Source organism: Lontra canadensis, unplaced genomic scaffold, assembly GCF_010015895.1.
Source record: "Lontra canadensis isolate GAN:19392208 unplaced genomic scaffold, GSC_riverotter_1.0 scaffold30, whole genome shotgun sequence".
In the NCBI taxonomy this organism is placed as follows: Eukaryota; Metazoa; Chordata; class Mammalia; order Carnivora; family Mustelidae; genus Lontra; species Lontra canadensis.
The window spans coordinates 18,183,926-18,201,803 of NW_022631024.1; the positions used below are offsets into that span (position 1 = coordinate 18,183,926).

Below are 17,878 nucleotides of genomic sequence, written 5' to 3' on the forward strand. Positions count from 1 at the left end.
GACCAAGGGCCCACCCTGCAGAGGCAGAGAGCCAGGGAATGGGGGTACTTACAGAACCCCTCCCTCTGGCTCCACCCCCCAAGCAGGAGAGTGGAGGGGTCTTCTCAGGGTCTGGCCAGCCCCAAAGGTTTGGAGTGTGCAGCCCGCCGTCCTTCAGAGTGACCGGTTTGACCTTGGCCCCACCTGCTACAGGTCAGTTTCTCCGGACACGGAGGCCAAGGCAGAGTTTGGGGTGCACGACGTGGGTCAGGGGCCTACACCAGGTGGCCAGGCCTGCGGGGCTCTGGCTGAGTGAGACTTGCTCCCACCCCTGGGTCCCCAGACCCCGCTGTCCTTCCTGCTGAGGACGCAGCCCGCAGGGGGATCCTGAGCAAGGCACCCTCCCCTCTTGGAGTCTGGCCCGGGGGCACTCCCGGCTGTGTTCTCCTTGCTGTGGCTGTGTCCCCAGCTGGGGCCGCCACCTCATGCACTCTGATGAAAGTGGGAGCCGTGTCACGGGTCAGACATGCCTACAACCCCAGGGGGTGGTGCCGGCTGAGGCCCCGTGGGCAGAGCAGGCCAACCCATGCCCTGAGACCCCCTCCTTCGAGGAGCCCCTCCTGCCCTTCCGGAACAAGGAGGCCCAAGAGAGTCACCCGGTGGCCAAGCTCTGGGGCCCCGTGCCGCCCCGAGTGCTGGCAGGCTGGGCATTTGGAGGCAGGGAAAGCTGGACTGACTTTGGCCCCTAAGAGCTCACGGAGCTGGGCACACGGGTGGCCTCCGTCCGTCTCTATCAGCATGGCCAGTGCCCCTCAGGCCAGCACCAAGGCAGCTGGTGACCCCAGCCAGCAGGGCAGGGCCGGGTCTAAGTGGCTTCGCACAGCTTCTTGGCAGGTGCTCGCTGATGGGCAGAAAATGGAGGGAGAGAGAGACCAGCGTGCGTTGTACCCGCACCCTGAGCCTCTGCCCAGACCTCCTTTCCTGCACCGTTCACTCCTTTCCTTTTTAGGGTCCGAACCAGCCGGGAGGACACCCGCCACTGCCCTTCCAGCGTCTCTCTTCCACACACGGGGACCAGGTGCAGAGCCCGTCCCCTGGGAGGCCATCCTATCCGCACAGCCTCTGCCCTGTTCCCTCCTGGAAGGAGAGCGCCTTGCTGCCGTACCTGCTCCGGCTTGACTCCCAGGGGCCCACCCAGTGACCAAGCTCGGCACACCCCGCCCCTTCAGCTGCCTGGCTGGGCCGGCGCCCCTCTGCAGCCGGGTGGAGGGAGGGCCAGGCGGAGGGCCAGGCTGAGGGCTGGGTGACACAGCAGAGGGTGCCATGGGGCCCAGACCACGGTTCTGGGTGAGCCTCTTCCGTCCCACGTGGGCTGGGTAGGGCCACTGGGCCTCGTGCGTGGGAGGTCTGGCCAGACTCAGCTCGCGATGGCCATCCTCGGTGCCAGGCCCGGCTGGGCTTGGGGCCCAGCTGCACACTAGACTTACATGCCAGAAGGCATGTGTCTCAGTCTGCTCGGGTTGGGTAATAAAACTCGGCCACCTCAGGCCAGGAGGACTTGCCCTGTTTCTCTGACATCAGTGGAGCAGGGCAACCCCTGTGTGTGCCCATTCTGGCTCCCACTGCCCCGCTCCGGGTGCCAGATGTCTCTGAGGGCTGAGACGGCCCAGCCAGTGTGCAGAGTGCGGTCGGGGCAGCGGGGTCACACCCCTCCTGACCCTCGGGCCCCAGGATGCGGCTGCCTCCAGTGTGGTCTTGCTTGGAAGGCCAAGCTCTGGGCCAAGAGGTCCTGGCCAAGTGCCTCGATTTTCCAGGACAGTGCCCAGCAGCTCCCCAGGCCCGAGGGGCTGCTCCCCCATGCCGCTTCTGGGAAGGGCAGGTGTACCCCCTGAGTAAGAGACCAGGCTGCTCAGAGTTTCTCTGCCCCCAAAGTCGACGTTCCTGAACACTGAGAGAAATCTTTTGGTAAGAGATTTTACTAGAGTCTGTTTGGGAGGGAAAGACCCCCCCATTCTTGGGGGAGGGGGTGGCAGGGACCGGCAGGGTTGGGGGAATCTCCCTGGGGAGCTGGCTTCCCTGGGCGTGACAGAGAGAAGGCACCACGTCAGAGGGTCCGGGGAGGGCCCTGACTTCCATCAGGCAGGCCGCCCGTCCTGGGACTCCTGGGCACCCCTGGAGTGCGAGTTCGGAGCTGGCTGGGCTGTGGGGAGCACGGTTCCCCCGCACACCAACCCACACCCACTGCTGAAAACCTCCCATAAGGGCCGCACGTACGGGCACAGATCTTAGCCAGATGACCAAACCCCAGGACCCACATGCACGTCCAGGCACAGAATGCAATGCTGGGGTCCCCCAAGACCCTCCTGTCCCTCCACTGCCAAGGTGAGTGCCCTGGGGAGCCCTCCCTGAGCCACAAGACTCCAAGGAGGCAGGAGACACTCAGGTTTTGAGTTTGGTCACTGAGCTTCCCAGCGGCTCTGCCTCCTCCCATCTCCCCGCACCGGGCACTTCTGTGCTGTCTGGAAGCCTGACCGGTCTCAGGAGTCCCACCAGCCCCGCGGTGCCTCCAGGACAGGGCTCCTAGATGCCCAGCCGCAGGTGGGGGGGGCTGCTGGAGGTCCCTCGGGGGTAGCGGCGGAGGGCAGAGAGGGAGCGGTCTGGACCACACTAGAGATCCCCCCACACCTGCCTCCTGCCCTGCCCCCACAGCCACAGGGCCCCAGGTGTGTGTCCCCTGCCCAGGTGGGCTGGATCAGCAGGTTAGGCTGTGCTCCACCTGCCCCCCAGATTCCCGGAAGCCAGCCTGGAGGAGGAGCCTGCATGGATAGACTCCGAGGTTTCTCTGGCGACATCAGGGCGGGTCTCCCAGACTCCTCCCCCACCTCCCCACGCACCTGGAGGTACAGGTGCCCGGCTTTGTGTCGTGTCGCGTCTGTGCTCCACCGGCAGGCGGTCGGTGGGCCTTCGAGCCACGGCCGCTGCCCTGCGCCCTCCCTGTAGACAGCTGGTGAGTACCCTGGCAGGGGGCCCTACCTGAGCCCCACCTGGCCTGCCCCAGTGTCTTGGGAGAGGGTGTGGGGGGCACGGGCAGGTTGGGAAGGGGGTTAGCCTTTCCTTCTTGCACGGAGGTGGCTGAGAGCACCGTAGACATCCTTCTCTGTCCTGCCCTCCTGAGGAGGGGTCTCCCTGTCTGGGGCTCCCTCTGAGGCAAAGCCAGGCTGCCCCTGGGAGTGCGATGCCCCCGAGCCCTACCCAGGGGGGCTGCCTGCCTCTGGGGTCAGGTGCTGCTGTAAGGCCCCCGCTAGATTCCCCTGATGACCTGTGCCTCAGTTTCCCCATGTGTACAAGGGGGTGAATACACTCCCGGCCCCCGGTTGGGGCTGATGGGTGTCTGCTTTGGGTCCCCCAGCAAGGCCATCATCTGATGAGGCCAGCCCAGCCTGGGTCCTGTCTAGCTACCTCCCTGGGCACAGGGCCCATCAGGCCATCCTGTCCTGCTGGAAGGTTCCCGTCCAGCAGCGTGAGTTGCTGGTTGAGGCAGAGGTAGAAGAGACCCATGGACCCCGGCTGACTGTTCTGAGCCGTCTGAAGATGGTTTGGGCCCCAGGGTATGTCTGTGTCCACAGGCTCCTTCTCAGAGTCCCTAGGTGCCTGGCCTGCTCCGGTCTGGAGGACGCAGGACCCAGGGCAGGTCTCTGCTCTGTGTTGTGTGACTGTGGGCAAGGTGACAACGCCTTCCTCCTCGCAGGCTTGGGGAGGAGCCCCGGGTCGCCTGGGGAACGCCCCAGGCGCAGGGCGGTGCCCCAAGCAGTCTCCACAAGTGACCCAGCAGCCTGAGGGGGGCATGTGGGGCAGGGGGATGAGGACAGGGGCAGGGCCTGGGGACAGGTGGAGTTCCCTGCTGACTCTATGTGGGCATGGCCGTGAGTCCCTCTTGGCAGGAGTGGACGGTGGCTCCGGGGTCCCCTGGGCCACAGGTTCCATGGACGGTGGCGATACGGGTCTTGGTTGTGTGGCCGCGGACGTTTGCTGGAGCCAAGAGGCCGTGGGGGTGCGGGCAGCCTCCGCTCCACCGCACTCATGCGCGTGGCCCCCTCTGCCTGCCAACCCGGACACTTGAGGCTGGCCAGGATGTTTATCTCTGCCCCACCTCGCCCACCAGGGCTTCCATCTGTTGTCCCTGATGGTGCCCTCCTCCCAACGGCCAACCGTCTTCCCCAGATTGCTGTCTGTGTCACCGCCTCCCCGCCCTCGCATCTGCCGCCCTGGGGGCCCAACCAGCTGCGAGGAGTCCCTCAGCCTCTGTGAGCGGCTGGCGGAGACGCTGTGGCTGTTGTGGCAAAGTGAGTGGCAGAGGTGGGGGGACCCCGCCCTGGCCAGATTCTCGCACGAAGCCTGTGGCAGCCAGGCCAGCCCGCCCTGCCGGCCCCGCTCTGCAGACCCGGGCCGTGTGCATGTGTGTGCGTCTGTGTCCGCTGGGCCCCGGAGGGGAGTGTGTGCTCTTGTGCAAGAGGGCCTAGTAGGACAGACGATTTGTTGCTGCATGTCTCCCCAGACACCACTGGAGCTTGGGTCAGCCTCCCACTGCTTCCTTTTGGCCCTCGCAGCCCCCCCCGCACCCCACCCCACCCCGCCTGGCTGCTGCTGCTGGCAGGGAGCTTGCTGGGGGACATGTGGCTGCTGGAGACTCCAGTCTGGGTACAGGGCCAGCCTGGGCGTGTTCGTTGCAGGGACCGCTGAGTACCGGGGCTGGGTCTGAGCAGGTCACAGCCACGTCCACGCCCATACCAGCTATGGTGGCTGGCAAGATCTCTGTGGTCTCAAACCCTGGGCGTGGTGGGCGCTTCTCCTTCACGCTCCACTGACTCTGTCCCCAAGCCTGCTTGGTCAGCCTGGGGCTTGCTGCCCTGGGGACGAGCAGGTGAGAAGCCACATCCAGCTCCTGGAGGACGGCCCCCACCCCGCCCTACCCCTCCAGCCTGCCTGGGAGCAGCCCAGCAGGGGCCTGGGCCAGAGAGTGGCGTGGTCTGAACTGTGAGGGGCTGTGGGTGCTGTGGGTGGCCCCCCTGACCCCGGGACAAAAGGCAGGAGCCCTGGTGAGTTGCCCCTTTCTGGCGGCACTTGGCAGATACCCCACGGGATGGGCCAGTGGTGGGGACCTGGGCTGGCCATCCAGGCGCTGGGGTGGGCTGGGGAGGGCAGAGGTGTGCGGGCTTTCTTTCTTCAGTCTGCCCCCGCAGGCCGCCCCCCCAGGTGAGCACTGTGTCTCTGACCCTTCCTTTACTGACGAACGAACCACTGGTCTGAGGTCAGGGTCCCCAGGACATTGAGGCACTGGGCAGGGCGTACGGATGCTTATCTTGTTCTCCACAGTAAGCCTCAGGCCAAGAAGCCCACCCTTGTGGCCCTCCCCAGCCCCCCACTTCTGACCCTGCCGCGACCCTGGGCTGTGGGACCGCTCAGGGAGATAAAGTCACACAGGACCTTGCCATGCTGGGGCTCTTGCCGGGACCTGTCCCTGTCGAGTGTCCCCAGTCCCCGTGGGGGGCAGATGAGTGGGTACCAGGACGCAGTGGGGCTGGCATTGGTGGGTCCTGAACCAGGAAGGAGGTGGGAAGGTCAGGATGGGGGTGCCTGCCACAGCCGGGGGACCCTCCAGCTGGGCCTCTCTGCTCAGGGCTGGTGGAGACGTGGGGGCCCCACCCGTGTACGGGTGCCCCCATCCCAGGCTGCGGCTGCTGTGTCCCCACACCACGGCTGGTGGCCCTGGCCGTGGCCCAGCTCACAGAGCTCCTGTCACCCCTGCAGGAGCCAGAGCACTGGGGCCGGGCATGCCACCGCAGGCCAGCGGTGCACGGAGGGTCCTGTGCAGGCAGAGGACTCGGGGGCCTCATGTTGCCCAACGGGGAACCGGCCCAGAAGGGGGGCGCCTGGTGGAGCAGGGGGCGGGGCAGGCACTCTGGGCTGGTCCCAGCTCACGGGGTCGATGCAGTGCTGGGGTCATGTGCACCATCACACTCTCGTTCCTGGATTCTCCTTTTACTGACTCTGGAGCGTGGCCACCGGCGGCCGAGTTCACAACCCCACCGCTTCCCACAGAGGCCACTGCTCCGGACCCACGGTTCTCCTGCTCATGGGAAACCGGGACCACCAGCTGATCTCCAGAGACGTGGACATTGGTTCCTGTCGCCACAGCTCAGGATAACCCTTTCCCACTGCCCTTGAGGGAGCAGGGCTAGGAAATCAGGTGGATGCTGGGGAGGATGCTTACCAGGACATCAGCTGATATAGGCGCCCCAGGGCCAGGCAGGGGCGTGGCCCTCAAGTACAGACCCCAGGGGCCGCAGTGACCGTGGGGTCCATCAGTAGAAGCCGCGGGGGCCGCAGTGACCGTGGGGTCCGTCAGTAGAAGCCGCGGGGGGTTTCTGTCCAGCATGGGGAGACTCTTTGTGAATCAGCGGACGCTGAGCTGTCTCTGGGAGTCTCCTCGGTTGTCCGGCCTCTAAGGGTAGTATAGAGAACACCATGGTCACCCCCTGGTGATGTCCCCTGAGCTTGCCAGCCCCCGTGTAGCAGAAGGTGTTTTGTAGGCACCGTGTATCCCCCACAGTTCTCAGGAACCTGCGTGGGCAACGTGGCTCTCCTGGAAGGGCCTGCTTTCCCAAATCCCCGGGGCAGCCCTCTGTGACACCAGTCCCTCGAAAACATCGTGAAGAAACATGGGGGTGGGACCCATGGCATTTTGGCCTCACCGGGCGATGTCCCCAGTGGAACAGGCCAGCCAGGGCAGGGCAGACTCTTGGCCGGGTGGATGGGGCAGAGGGGATGGTGGTCTCGGGGCCATCGGTGGGGGACCACGTCGTTAGTCTAGGCCACCAGGTGTGGTCAAGGGCCCTGGGGCCAAAGGCTGGCTCTGCGGTCTGAGGCGCACACTTTTCTCCCCTTGTCCCAACTGCAGGAGAAGCTGGCTTTGGAGTAGAAGGGGCGGAACCTCACATTCCGGGCAGGGCCTGTCCCTGGGGCCGCCCCTTTCTTCTGCTGGTGGCTGAACATGGGGCCATGTCCTCTGCGACCAGGGGCCCACTGGGCTCAGAGCCCTGCCCTTTGTCCTGTCCTGGGGGCAACCGTCTCCAGGTATCCCTGCCTCCCCAGTACAGGCTCTTAGAATAAGCATCAAGGAGGCTCTCCATTCTGCCGGGAATTAGGAGGTCTTCTGCGGCAGACCCCCTTTCTCTGGGCATCCTGAAAGTGAAGCGTTCGTGGCCAGCTCAGCCATCCTGCTGCTCATGGATGCGGTCCGCCCTGCTTCGTGCCCTCCTGCTGGCATGAACTCACCAGAAGCTCACAATACCCAGAGGCAGGGCAGGGTGGGGTGTCTGGTCACCCGAGGTTACTCAGCCGGCTGGGGGCAGAGCGGGGATTTGAAGCAGCTCTCCTCCTCGGGGGCCATGCCAAGCTCAGAGCCAGCTGACAACAGCGTCCACGTCTTCCCCACCACACTGCCCTGCCAGGGCCGGCAAGAAGGCGACAGGACGCCCACTTCAGGTGGACCCGCCTGGGGTGCTCCCCTAGGAGGGCAGGGCCAAGGATGCAGGCCTGGGGCTCCTGGGGCTCAGACTTCTTCAGCTAGCATGTCCATGGGCCAAAGGATGCCCTGAGCGTGTGCCAGGGAGAACTGAGAAGCCAGGGCTCGCTCGCCCTGACCAGCCCCAAGGAGCCGAAGGCAGCGGCCTGGGCAGTGGTTCCCAGCGGGCTTTAGGCTGGAGGACTGAGACTCTCGTCCAGCCGCTGGGGCCGTGTCCTGGGCTGGCTCCCCGGGGCCCCCAGGCTGATGTTGCCCGGAACTGGGCTTGAGCCTGGGGTCAAGCCCCACCTCTGCCCCCAGCCCTGCACTGTGGCTAACCCCCGCCTCCCTCTAGCTGAGCCCGCCCCCCAGTCCTGGCCAGTCCACTTGCCACACACACAGCTATAGACTTCTGTGCCCTGGGAGGATAGGGGCGGGCCTGCTCACGGTCCCAGCAGGAGTCGAGGCCTTGCTGTCGCTGAGTGACATGGGGTAATTATGCTGTCACAGGCCACCCAGAATTCTCTCCCACCCTGCTGAGGGACAGCTGGTTAGGAAGGCTCCCCCAGGCCATCACCAGCCTGGGGCCCGCCAGCCCGCCATGCCCACCCAGTTTCCACGACTATCCTGAGGGTTTCCATCGTGGGCCAGGGGACCGGGGTAGGCCAGCCCTCTAGCCCTCAGTGGCCACCCCGTCCTGAGCAGGGATGGACACCAGGCTGCAGGCCAGCCGGCGGCCCTGGGAAAGCACCAGCTGACTCCAGGCAGGTGGCGACTGGAAGCTCACTGGGCTCTGCCCTTGACCTGGCCCGGTGGCCATGGCGACCTTGGTCATGGGGGTGCTGCCTGCCAGCCTAGGAGAAGTGATCCAGCCCCAACCCAAAGATAACCAGAGATGCTGCCCCCTGTCACTCTGGCTCCTCGGGACCCTGGGCCGCCCCGCCACCTGAAGGGCCAGAGCCAAGCCAGGTAGTGTTTGTGCTGATGAGGCGGGAGCCCAGTGAGGGACGGCCTCCTTGCCCAGGAGGGTGGCCGGGTCAGCATGAGGCTGAAGGACTTGGGGAGCCAGTGCGCCCCTGCTGCACACCTTTACTGGACCCTTAGTCTCCCCTTCTGTGAATTGGGTTGATGTTCGTGCCTGCCTCCAAGGCTTGAGGTGGCAATCGGAGAGAAGGTCATGGCACTGCCCTGCCTGGGGGCGTTTTATCGGCCCCCTACCTTTCTCGGTTGTGGGCACCCTGAGACAGGAGAGCGAGGGAGCAGGGCGGGGGCTGGAGGGCCGCAAGGGCTGAGATGCCCTCTGCTCAGCACGGCCGGGTCTCCACACCTGACTCATGGTCTGCTTCTCTGTCCCCAGGGAATCCGGGCTCTGTCCCCCTAAGGCTGAGGATGAGACCATGGCTGCCCTGAGGTGGCCCGGGCCCTCCCAGCAGCCAGGTGACCTGCGGGGAGCTCCCCACATGGCCTGGTCTGACAACATCGAGCAGCCAGGACCCCGGGGGAAGGCCCGCAACCACCCCGTGTGGTCAGAAGGCGAGGAGGCCAAGGATGGGGACAGCTCGGTGTCATCAGGCCGCCTCTCCGGCTCCTCTGGGGGCCACGAGCCCTGCACGTCTCCCCCTGGGCCCTGGAAGGAGAGGCTCCCCCAGGTGCTGGGGCCCCAGCGGCAGCCCAGAGAGAGCAGCCCACGGCTGGAGCTGCTGAGGGACAGGATCCGGGCCCAGGCCCAGGGGCAGGCCAGCTGCGCCTCCCTGGGCACCTCTGCCCCGTCCAGCGCCTCACGCCTCTACAGAGCCTCCAAGCCAGACGCCCGGAGGAAGGCGGGGAGGCTGAAGAAGGCCCCTCCAGCCCCATGGGAGGCCCTCGGGCCCCGGGCTTCCGCCGCAGGTGCTGCTTGGAGGCGGATGAGTGGCTGCTACGAGGGGCCTTGCCCCGCAGGGTCCTCACGGAACCCGCCCTCACGGTGCCCCTCTCGCTCCTCTCCAGGCTTAGGCGTCCCGAGGGCGGCTCCGTGCCGAGTGGAAGACAAGACGATCCCCGGCCCGGGGTGCAAGCCCTCCGGGGTCCCTCAGCGCCAGGCCTCAGGTGAGGGGCTGCATGGCCGTCCGTCCTGGCAGCCCCCATCCCGGGCCCTCTGGCGGCGGTCAGAGCGGACGGATCCGGACCCTGCGGCTTCCCTCTGTCTATGCCACTGTCTCTAGTGTGACCCCGCTCAGACCGCACTAGAGAGACCCCCACCAGAGAAGGGCCAGGCCCAGATTTGGACCGAGCCTCCTGTTTTCTGGAACGTGGCTTCCCGACCTCTGCCTCCCCCTCAGGGCAGGAAGGCGGGCAGGTCCTTCGAGGCGGCCCAGGTGCAAAGGGCAGGGGGTTCCCTGTACAGAATGGGTGACGTCTTTCCCGTGCAGTCACATACCAGCCACAGGGCTGGGCTGAGCCCTCCCCTGGGCCTGGGAGGTGCTGAGTGCTCGGTCGTGGGTAGGCAGGCTTCGTGCCGGTGGGAAGGGACCAGGGGCCAAGGGAAGATTTGGGCTCACTCCTTCACTCAACAGATAGGAGGGGTGAGGTTGGAGAGGCAGACAGGAGCCACGCTTGGAGGCCAGGGGGAGGTACACTTGAAGAGTCTGGAATGCACGTAGATGTCCCAGCTGGACATCTAAGCTGTCAGATGCTGGCTGGGTCCGAGGGTCCTGCCAGTCTGAGCCAAGGGGACAGCGTCCAGCTCTGGCCCAGCCGTGGGCTGCAGCCGCTCCCCATGCCAGGCGCCCCCCATGCCAGGCGCCCAAGCTGGCTGGGGCTCACAGCACCCATCCCACCTTCTCCTCCCCTGCCCACGGGGACCCCAATAGCCTCAGCTCCCCAAGCACCCCCCACCCCCCAGAGGCCACTGGGACCACTCAGCTCAGGTCAGGACTGGCCATGGGTCACTTGGGGCCTCAGCATCTAGTGTCATTGGTCACCACTCTTGACCGTCACGTCTCTTCCTCTGCGTGTTAGAACCCTCTGGAAGCAGGCATAGGGCAGGGCCTAGGTCTTTTCTTTTTAAATTATGCTAAGATACACATAACAAGACTTACCCTCTTCACCACTTTTCAGTGCACAGTCCGGGGATGACAGCGCGTTCACACTGTTGTGCACCATCTCCCTATCCGTCCCCAGGACGTGGTCCTCCGCCCAGACCGAGCTCTGTCCCATCACATGCAGACCTGCCCCTGCCCCCGCCACAGCCCCCTGTCTGTGGGCCTGACTCCTCTAGGGCCCTGTTTCGCTGGACCTACAGAATCAGTGCTTTTCGTGTGGGCTGGCCTGCTGGAGGCGCCTCCTGCCAGCGGTTCTGGGCAGTGAGGACGGAGGAGCCGGCCCAGGCCTGGGGAGTCCTTCGGGCAGTCTCTTCCCGAGCGCTGCTGGCCCCGCTCACACAGCAGTGGCCGATTGTCTTCCTTGTGCCCCCGCAGAGGCAGCCGTACCCCAGCCACGGACAAAGACACTGAGGCCGAACGGCACGGGGAAAGGTGACCACACTGGCCCTCGGGAAGCTGGTCCCCTCCTGCCAGCCTCTGTATTTGTCACAGGACTTGGACTACCTCTACCCCCTTGGGATTTCCATGTCCCCTCCTATCCAGCCAGGTGGACCCCACCACGCAAAGCCCCTGTAGCCCTCGTTCTCACTCCCCTGCCCCGCTGAGCCCCTGTCCAGCCTGGCTGGTCGCCGCTCTGGGACAGCTCACTGAGTCAGAGTAAAGGCTGTAGGTCAGCCTGGGTGGGCAGGGGAGACCCAGCTGGGAGGCCACTCTGTCCTCCTCTTGGCCCAGGCGTGCTGGAATCTGTGACCAATCTGGTTGGGGGTCTCTCCCAGGGTGACCCCATGCAGACCACCGACAGGGGCGGGCAGTCAAGCCTATCCCTCTGGTCCTGCTCTCGGCTGCCGGCTCTGGCACAGGTTCAGGGAGCCGGCCGGACAGGCGAGAAGCAGGGCGGCCTCTGGGAATGTCCCTGCTCACCTTCCCTCCCTCTCTCCTCCCCCGAAGTTTCCCGGGAGAAAGCCAAAAGGCAAAGTAGTTCTTGCAAGAAGGAGAAGACCCCCAGAGCGCCCGTCCCCCGGGGAGCCGCCAGAAACCAAGGTAAGGTTTGCCCGTCAGGGCCGCAACAGGGCCTGGGGGTGAAAGTCTGTGACCCCACTCACCAGGTGGGCACACGGCTTTCTGGTACATGCTTTCTGGTGCCAAGACAGCTGGCCGCCAGCAGAGGCCCGGGCTGCTGTGGGATCGGCAGGGGCCGGGCTTGGCGGGAACGGAGGTGTTCTTCAGGGCATGGGGGAGGGGCAGTCCTGGTGTCCGCATCTCGGGGAACCGCAGACCCTGGCTGTTACCGCAGTGCCAGGGGTCCCACCACGCAAGGGCCACCCCTGGAGATGGAGTGAAAGGGAGCAGTGGGCTGTCCTTGCAACGGACCCAGACTGAGGAGGTCTCCAGGCACACAGAGCCGCTCACCCCCCGTGCTTCACACACACGGATAGCCCGCACGCGTCTGTGTGAGTGGGCAGCTGCGAGGTGTCCAGGGGACAAGGTGTCTGCTCTGCGTCCACAGCATCCCCGGAGCCGCCGTGCCGCGGCCTTCAGCAGCGGACGCCCTGGTGGAGGGAGTGCTTTCCCTCTCCGCCGGGTCTGGGTTTGACTCCGGGCAGCAAGCCCAGAACACCTGCTTTCACCTGAGCCCTTGGTGGCAGGAAAGGCCTGGCATGTCCATGGTCTCTGGGCCCTCTGGGGGACTTGAAGCAGGGGTGCGCGTTGGCCGACCACGTCCCAGGAGAGTCACAGGAAGACGCGGGGATGGTGACAGGCTTGAGGTCCCAAAGGAATTTCTCCTTCAGGCATCTCTCCCCTGGGGCTGGGCTGGGGTGGTGGGGTGGCGGTGTCTGGCAGGGACCCAGCAGTCCAGCCTGGGTAGGCTTGGGGCCGTGCCCTCGGACTGGACCAGGCAGTCCCCAGGAGGGCCCTGTGTGGTGTGTGGGGAATGAGAAAGGCAGTGTCCCTCTGGGCGGTCAGTGCAGAGTGGCCACCCTCCCCGGACAGCAGCTTGGTGACCCTCACAGCCCTCCTCCAACACAGGTGGGCTCCCATTCTGTCGATGGGGACACTGAGGCTCCCAGAGGCCCACGCGGGCGAGCCAGCTCCAGGCCTGTGCCCCTCACCCGAGAGAGCCAGGCGGTGAGCGCTCTGCCCGTGCCCTGCGCCCGTCTCTCTGTTGCGCGCCCTCAGACCCGCACCTCTGCTGGGGACAGTGCTGGCTCCGGCGGGACGCGTGACTTCCTACCTCCTCCATGCTGGCTTCTGGGGCCCTCGAGGGAGGCAGGCGGCCGCCTTCCACTGGGACAAACACATTTATTCAGCAGGGCAGGAGGCGACAGGAGAGGAGGGCAACCCCCCCCTCGAACCTGACAGGGAGGGATGCTGGGAGCCATGCAGAAGGTTCTAGAAGGTTCTGGAAGGCCCACTGAAAAGGCACAAGATATCACAGTTTTCTGCATCGTTGTCTCCTCCTGCCCCTCAGCTTTGTGGTTTGCTTTATTTTAACGGTCTGCTTGACAAATGACCTGCTTTCTGCCTGACATGGGGTCAGAGGGCGTGCCATAGCTGCATCTATCATCATAACCACGTGTCACCCTGACGGACTGGACCATTAGTTGCTGTCAGTGACCAAGTCACAGCTGGGCTAAGGAGAGATGAGCTTGGGGTCAAAGGTCGGAGCCAGAGGACTTGGGAATTGGATGAATTAGGAATTTGCTGTAGTTAACAAAAAATTAAATCGCAATACTTATAAAATATTCATCCATCTGGGCCGAAGGAAAATGAAGCCCAATATTTAATTTCAGATTATAGCCCCTCACTTTGCATTTTTTATCATAGATTAGGTCGGCCCTGGAACTCTGACAGGGCACCTGGGGACTTCATCCATTTCCGCAGATTAAAAATCCTCTTGTAAAAAAATTAATTGCCATTAAACTGCTTGGCAGAAGAAAAAATGTGCCCATCAGGACCCATTTATCGACCTAGACCCTTCTGGTGGGCTAATGGGGAGTGAGCAGCCAGGGATGGAGGGACCTGGGAGGGGCCTGGTCATCGGGCAGCCCCCTTGCCCGGGGCAGGGGTCCCTGCGTGGTGTCCCCACGGATGGAGCCGTGGTGGTGATTTTGCATGGCTCAGTAGTGCCGGGGGCCAGGGCGCAGGAGCCTTGCTGGGGAGCCCCACCCCACTGGTCGCTTCCAAAACCCCGGCTCGCCCTCCCTGGCCAGACCCTGCGGTGAGAGTGACCACTTTCCTGCTTGTGGTCCTGCAGACGGGGAAACCAAGTGAAGTCACTCACCCCAAGGCCCATAGCCTGTCCCGGGCAGAGCTGGAGTCGGACCTTGCTCTCACCTGCGGGTGTCCCAGGGGTCTGTGTGGGAGCATGTGGCCTCAGGGGCCCTCCCTGGAGGGGTGTGGCCTTGGGGACAGGTCCTGGAGGGACGTGGCTTTACAAAGGGCAAGACTGCAAGGTGGTGTAGCCTAGGGTCTTGCCGTGGAGGCCTGGACTTCGGGGCATGGCCGAGGTCCTTTCTCCAGGTGTGGCCTATGAAGGGCATGGCTTGATGTGGCCCCTGCCCCTTTTTGGGACCTGCTGCTCCAGGCCTGTGATTATCTCTGGGTCTAGGTGATGGGGGAGGGATCCTGTTGGTTGCCTGCCCCGGGGGGTCAGTCTCTGCATGGCCTGGGCTATAAGGCACCCTTCCTTGGCAAATATGCCCTGCTTCGTGGGAGGCAGGACAGGTCTTGGCCTGGGAAGTCCAGCTTCCTGCCCAGGGCTGGCTCAGGGGGAGATGCAGTGTGCGTGTGTGTGTGCATGTATGTGAGCATGTGTCTGTGCGTGCGAACACATGTGTCTCCATCTGTGTGTCTGCGAGTCGGTATGTATATGTGTGCATGGATGCATGTGTCTGCATGTGCATGTCTGTGTTTGTGTGTGTGTGTGTGTGTGCGTGTCTGTGTGACTGTGTGCACGTGTGTATGTCTGGGTGTATGCGTGTGTGTCTGTGTCTGTGTGTATGTGTGCCTATGTGTGTGAGTGTGTGCTTTCTGTGCACACACATGTGCGTGTCTGTGTGCATGTGCATGTCTCTGTGGGAGTGTGAACACACATGTGCATGTCTGCATGTGTGTGTGCATGTCTGTGCACACGCACATGTGCATGTCTCTGCGTGTGTGTCTCCGTGAGTGTGAACACATGCGTGCATGTCTGTGTGTGAGTGTAAACACGTGTGTGCACATCTGTGCATGTGTGCCTGTCTGTGTGTGTGTGCATGTCTCTGTGTGAGTGTGAACACGTGTGTGCACATCGGGGGGGTAGCTAAGGCTTGGCCGCTGCTCTGGCCTCTGCCAGCAGCCTGGTCCGTAGTGGTGGGGGGGCTGATGCTGGCAGTGCTGTGTAATGTGGGATTATGAAGTAGGGCTTTCATAAATGATGCTTCTTATGTGACAGCATTTGCTGCGGAAAGCTCATTCATGCTTCAGAGGCGGTGGGCGTCTGTGTCCCTGCTCCCTGGGACCCCTCATCCCATGGCCGGGACACGCTTGTAGGTGGAGCCTCACAGCAAAGACCGTGTGTGGTCCGATCAGGGCCGAGGTCAGCCGTAGAACAGACTTGCACTCGCGCCGCCTCCCGACTCTGGCCCTTGCTGGGATGGGCCGGTGTTGACCCAGGATGTGCAGGGCACCTGGGCCCATGGCCTTGGTTTTACTTGGCTTTACAGGCAAAGCCGTGGGGAGTGGGTTTTATTATCCCACTGACCGAGTGTCAAAGAAGTCAGGTCACCATCCAGAGTCACCCTGGGACTCGGCCGGGCCTCTTGCTGGCTAGTGGCTGAGGCTCACCCCAGCTCCTCTGAAAGCGTGTGACCTGTCTCCAGGGGCTGCCTGGGGCCGAAGACCTCCTCGTGTGGGCCGCCTTCGAAAGGGCCCAGCCACTCCGCTGTGTGTACGTTTTCTCTGTTTAAGATGCTGAGTTGGTTGGTGTGCACGCCTGGAGGAAAGGACCAGCCCTGGCAAGGGCCCTCCTCGGGCCCGCTCCTGCCCTCCCCAGGCTCCAGAACAAGGCTCCCTCCAGAGACCAGTCCCCCACCGTGGACTTAGGTAGCTGGTACCTCTCCGCCTGGGCCCCTCCCTGCTCTGCTGGGACGTCTGGGGAGGGTGGGCTCGGAACAGGGAGGAGGTGGCCTTGGGTGCTGCAGCAGCCTTTCCCCAGCGGCCTGTCGAGCGCCTGCCAACCCACCATCAGGACTTGGAAAAATCCTTATGTTTAAAAGCCAAGGAAAGGCTCCCAGGAGGCAGGCCCCAGCCGTCTAGAGTTTCCTGCCACAGGGAGTGCAGGATGAGAGCGTCAGTGGTTCCTCTAGCAAACACATCAACCCCCACTCATGCTGTTTTCGCCAAGTCTAGAGTGGGTGTCTCTGTGCCTGGTGCTGGGCAGAGCCTCAAGTCACACACACGTAGCACCTGAGCCCACGATGTGTGTGAGGGCCTAGGGGCGAGCTCCCTGGGAGCAGGGCGGAGAGTGCCTGGGTGGGGAGCTCGCTCTGCTCCTTCTGGGGCCCCACAGCTCCGGGCACCTGTGACCACCTCTCTTTGCAGGAGATAGCAGGAAAGTCGGAGCGGCCGAGAGCTCCCCTGTCTGCCCCCGGATGCCCAGCCCAGCCTCTGTCCGCCATGACCCGCCACTGTCTGCCAACACACCCCACCTGGCTTCCTGCGATCAGCCTGTGACCATCCAAAATGCTTTGACTATCCTTAGAGACCTCCGCCAGCAGATCCAGGCTGGGCTGGAGCTGGCCCGGCATCGCCACCCCAGCAGAGGGCTAGAGCTAGGACGGTCAAACCTGTGGCTGCAGGACCCGGCAGGGAGGAGGCAGTGGGGCCCCTGGAGCACCCCAGATGTGCGGGGCTCCTTCTCGAAGAGTCCTCAAGCAGGGAAGAAAGGGAGGCACTCCTCCCCAGACCGTGCCGGCAGCTTCCCCACTGGACATCACTGGAGCACCCTGGCTGGACGGGAGTCCTATCCCCAGCCAACTGGAGCGGCCCAAGGGTGGAACCCCTCTTTCCAGGGGCCCGGGAGCCCCCCTGAGAGGCTGACCTCCTTGCCTCACCGGCCCTGGAGTGCCTTGGCCCAGCAGGCCTCCAGGACCCAGCGGACTGGAACACACCAAGGATGGAACCCCTCCTTCCAGAGGCCCGGGGGCCCCCCTGAGAGCCTGACCTCCTTGCCCCAACAGCCTGGAAGCGCCTCAGCCGGGCAGGCCTCCAGGTCCCAGCGGACCTGGGCCACTTATGCAGACTGGGAGACCCCTGTCCGAACACCGTGGAGCCCTTGTGGCCCACGGTCCTGGAGCGCCTCCTTCCCGCAAGGCGCCAGCACCCTGTGCAAGGCCAGAGGCTCGCACCTGCCACCCTCGGAGACGGAGCACAGCTGGCTGAGGCCTGCCAGGGGTGCACCTGAGAGGGAGAAGGAGGGGCGGGTGCCGCCGCCCTGCCCGAAGCCCCGGGGGGCCCTGGGCCACCCCTATAGTGCTGAGACGCTGCGGGAGTTCATGCGCCAGAAGACTCAGGCCCGGCGGCGGCAGGCCTTGGAGGAGAAGGCCTCGGCCGTGCGCGCCCTGGAGCTGAGGAACCAGCGGCTACAGGACGTGTACAGGAAGCAGCGGGAGGCCGTCCTCGGCAAGGCCGTCCCTATGGTCTCCCAGACAACCCCCGGCATCGTGACCTTCTTCCCGCACTGTGCACAGTCCAGGGTAGGTGCTGGGGGTGGTGAGGGTGCGGGGCTGGCCAGCTCGGCCTCCGAGCTCCCAGCAGATCCAGAGGCTGCCTCCCCAGGCCATGTAGGGGAGGGACCCACTGCTTCTGCCTCTGCCCTGGAGGGGGAGCCCCATGGGGTCCAGCCTGAGCCCCTCCAGAGGTCAGGGCTCGTTGTGGGGCTGAGACACAGGGCCTCGGGGTCTTCTGGCCTGGCCGGGGCTCTGACTATGCTCCCTTCTGCTCTAGGGCCTGGAAGCTCCCGGGAGCCTGGGGTCGCCTGTGCTGGAATGGAGCAAGGTGACCTCTGGCATGGTGCTGGGGGACCAGGAGGCCCCGGGCAGGTGGGTAGATGAGCTGCCGTGGCTGGGTGGGGCACCCTCTGCGCAGAGCCGGTGATCATGGGGGACCCCAGACCTCACGGCCCATTCACGGAGCACGAGGCAGGGGCATCGAGCCATCCCCCCGCCGCCGCCGTGTCGGGGGACCACGCCCTCTCCCTGCTCACAGAACGTTT

General features: G+C 64.4%; 1 protein-coding gene across 1 annotated transcript in view; it reads left to right on the forward strand.

Moving 5' to 3' along the window:
* The first annotated feature begins 8,671 nt into the window (after positions 1–8,671).
* Positions 8,672–17,878, forward strand: part of CCDC187 (coiled-coil domain containing 187) — a 34,719-nt gene continuing 25,512 nt past the window's right edge. Inside the window, 7 exon segments of the mRNA XM_032866211.1 lie at positions 8,672–8,772; positions 8,901–9,430; positions 9,530–9,628; positions 11,572–11,664; positions 15,574–15,708; positions 16,207–17,360; positions 17,611–17,705. Of these exon segments, the coding sequence (XP_032722102.1) occupies positions 8,672–8,772; positions 8,901–9,430; positions 9,530–9,628; positions 11,572–11,664; positions 15,574–15,708; positions 16,207–17,360; positions 17,611–17,705 (2,207 nt within the window).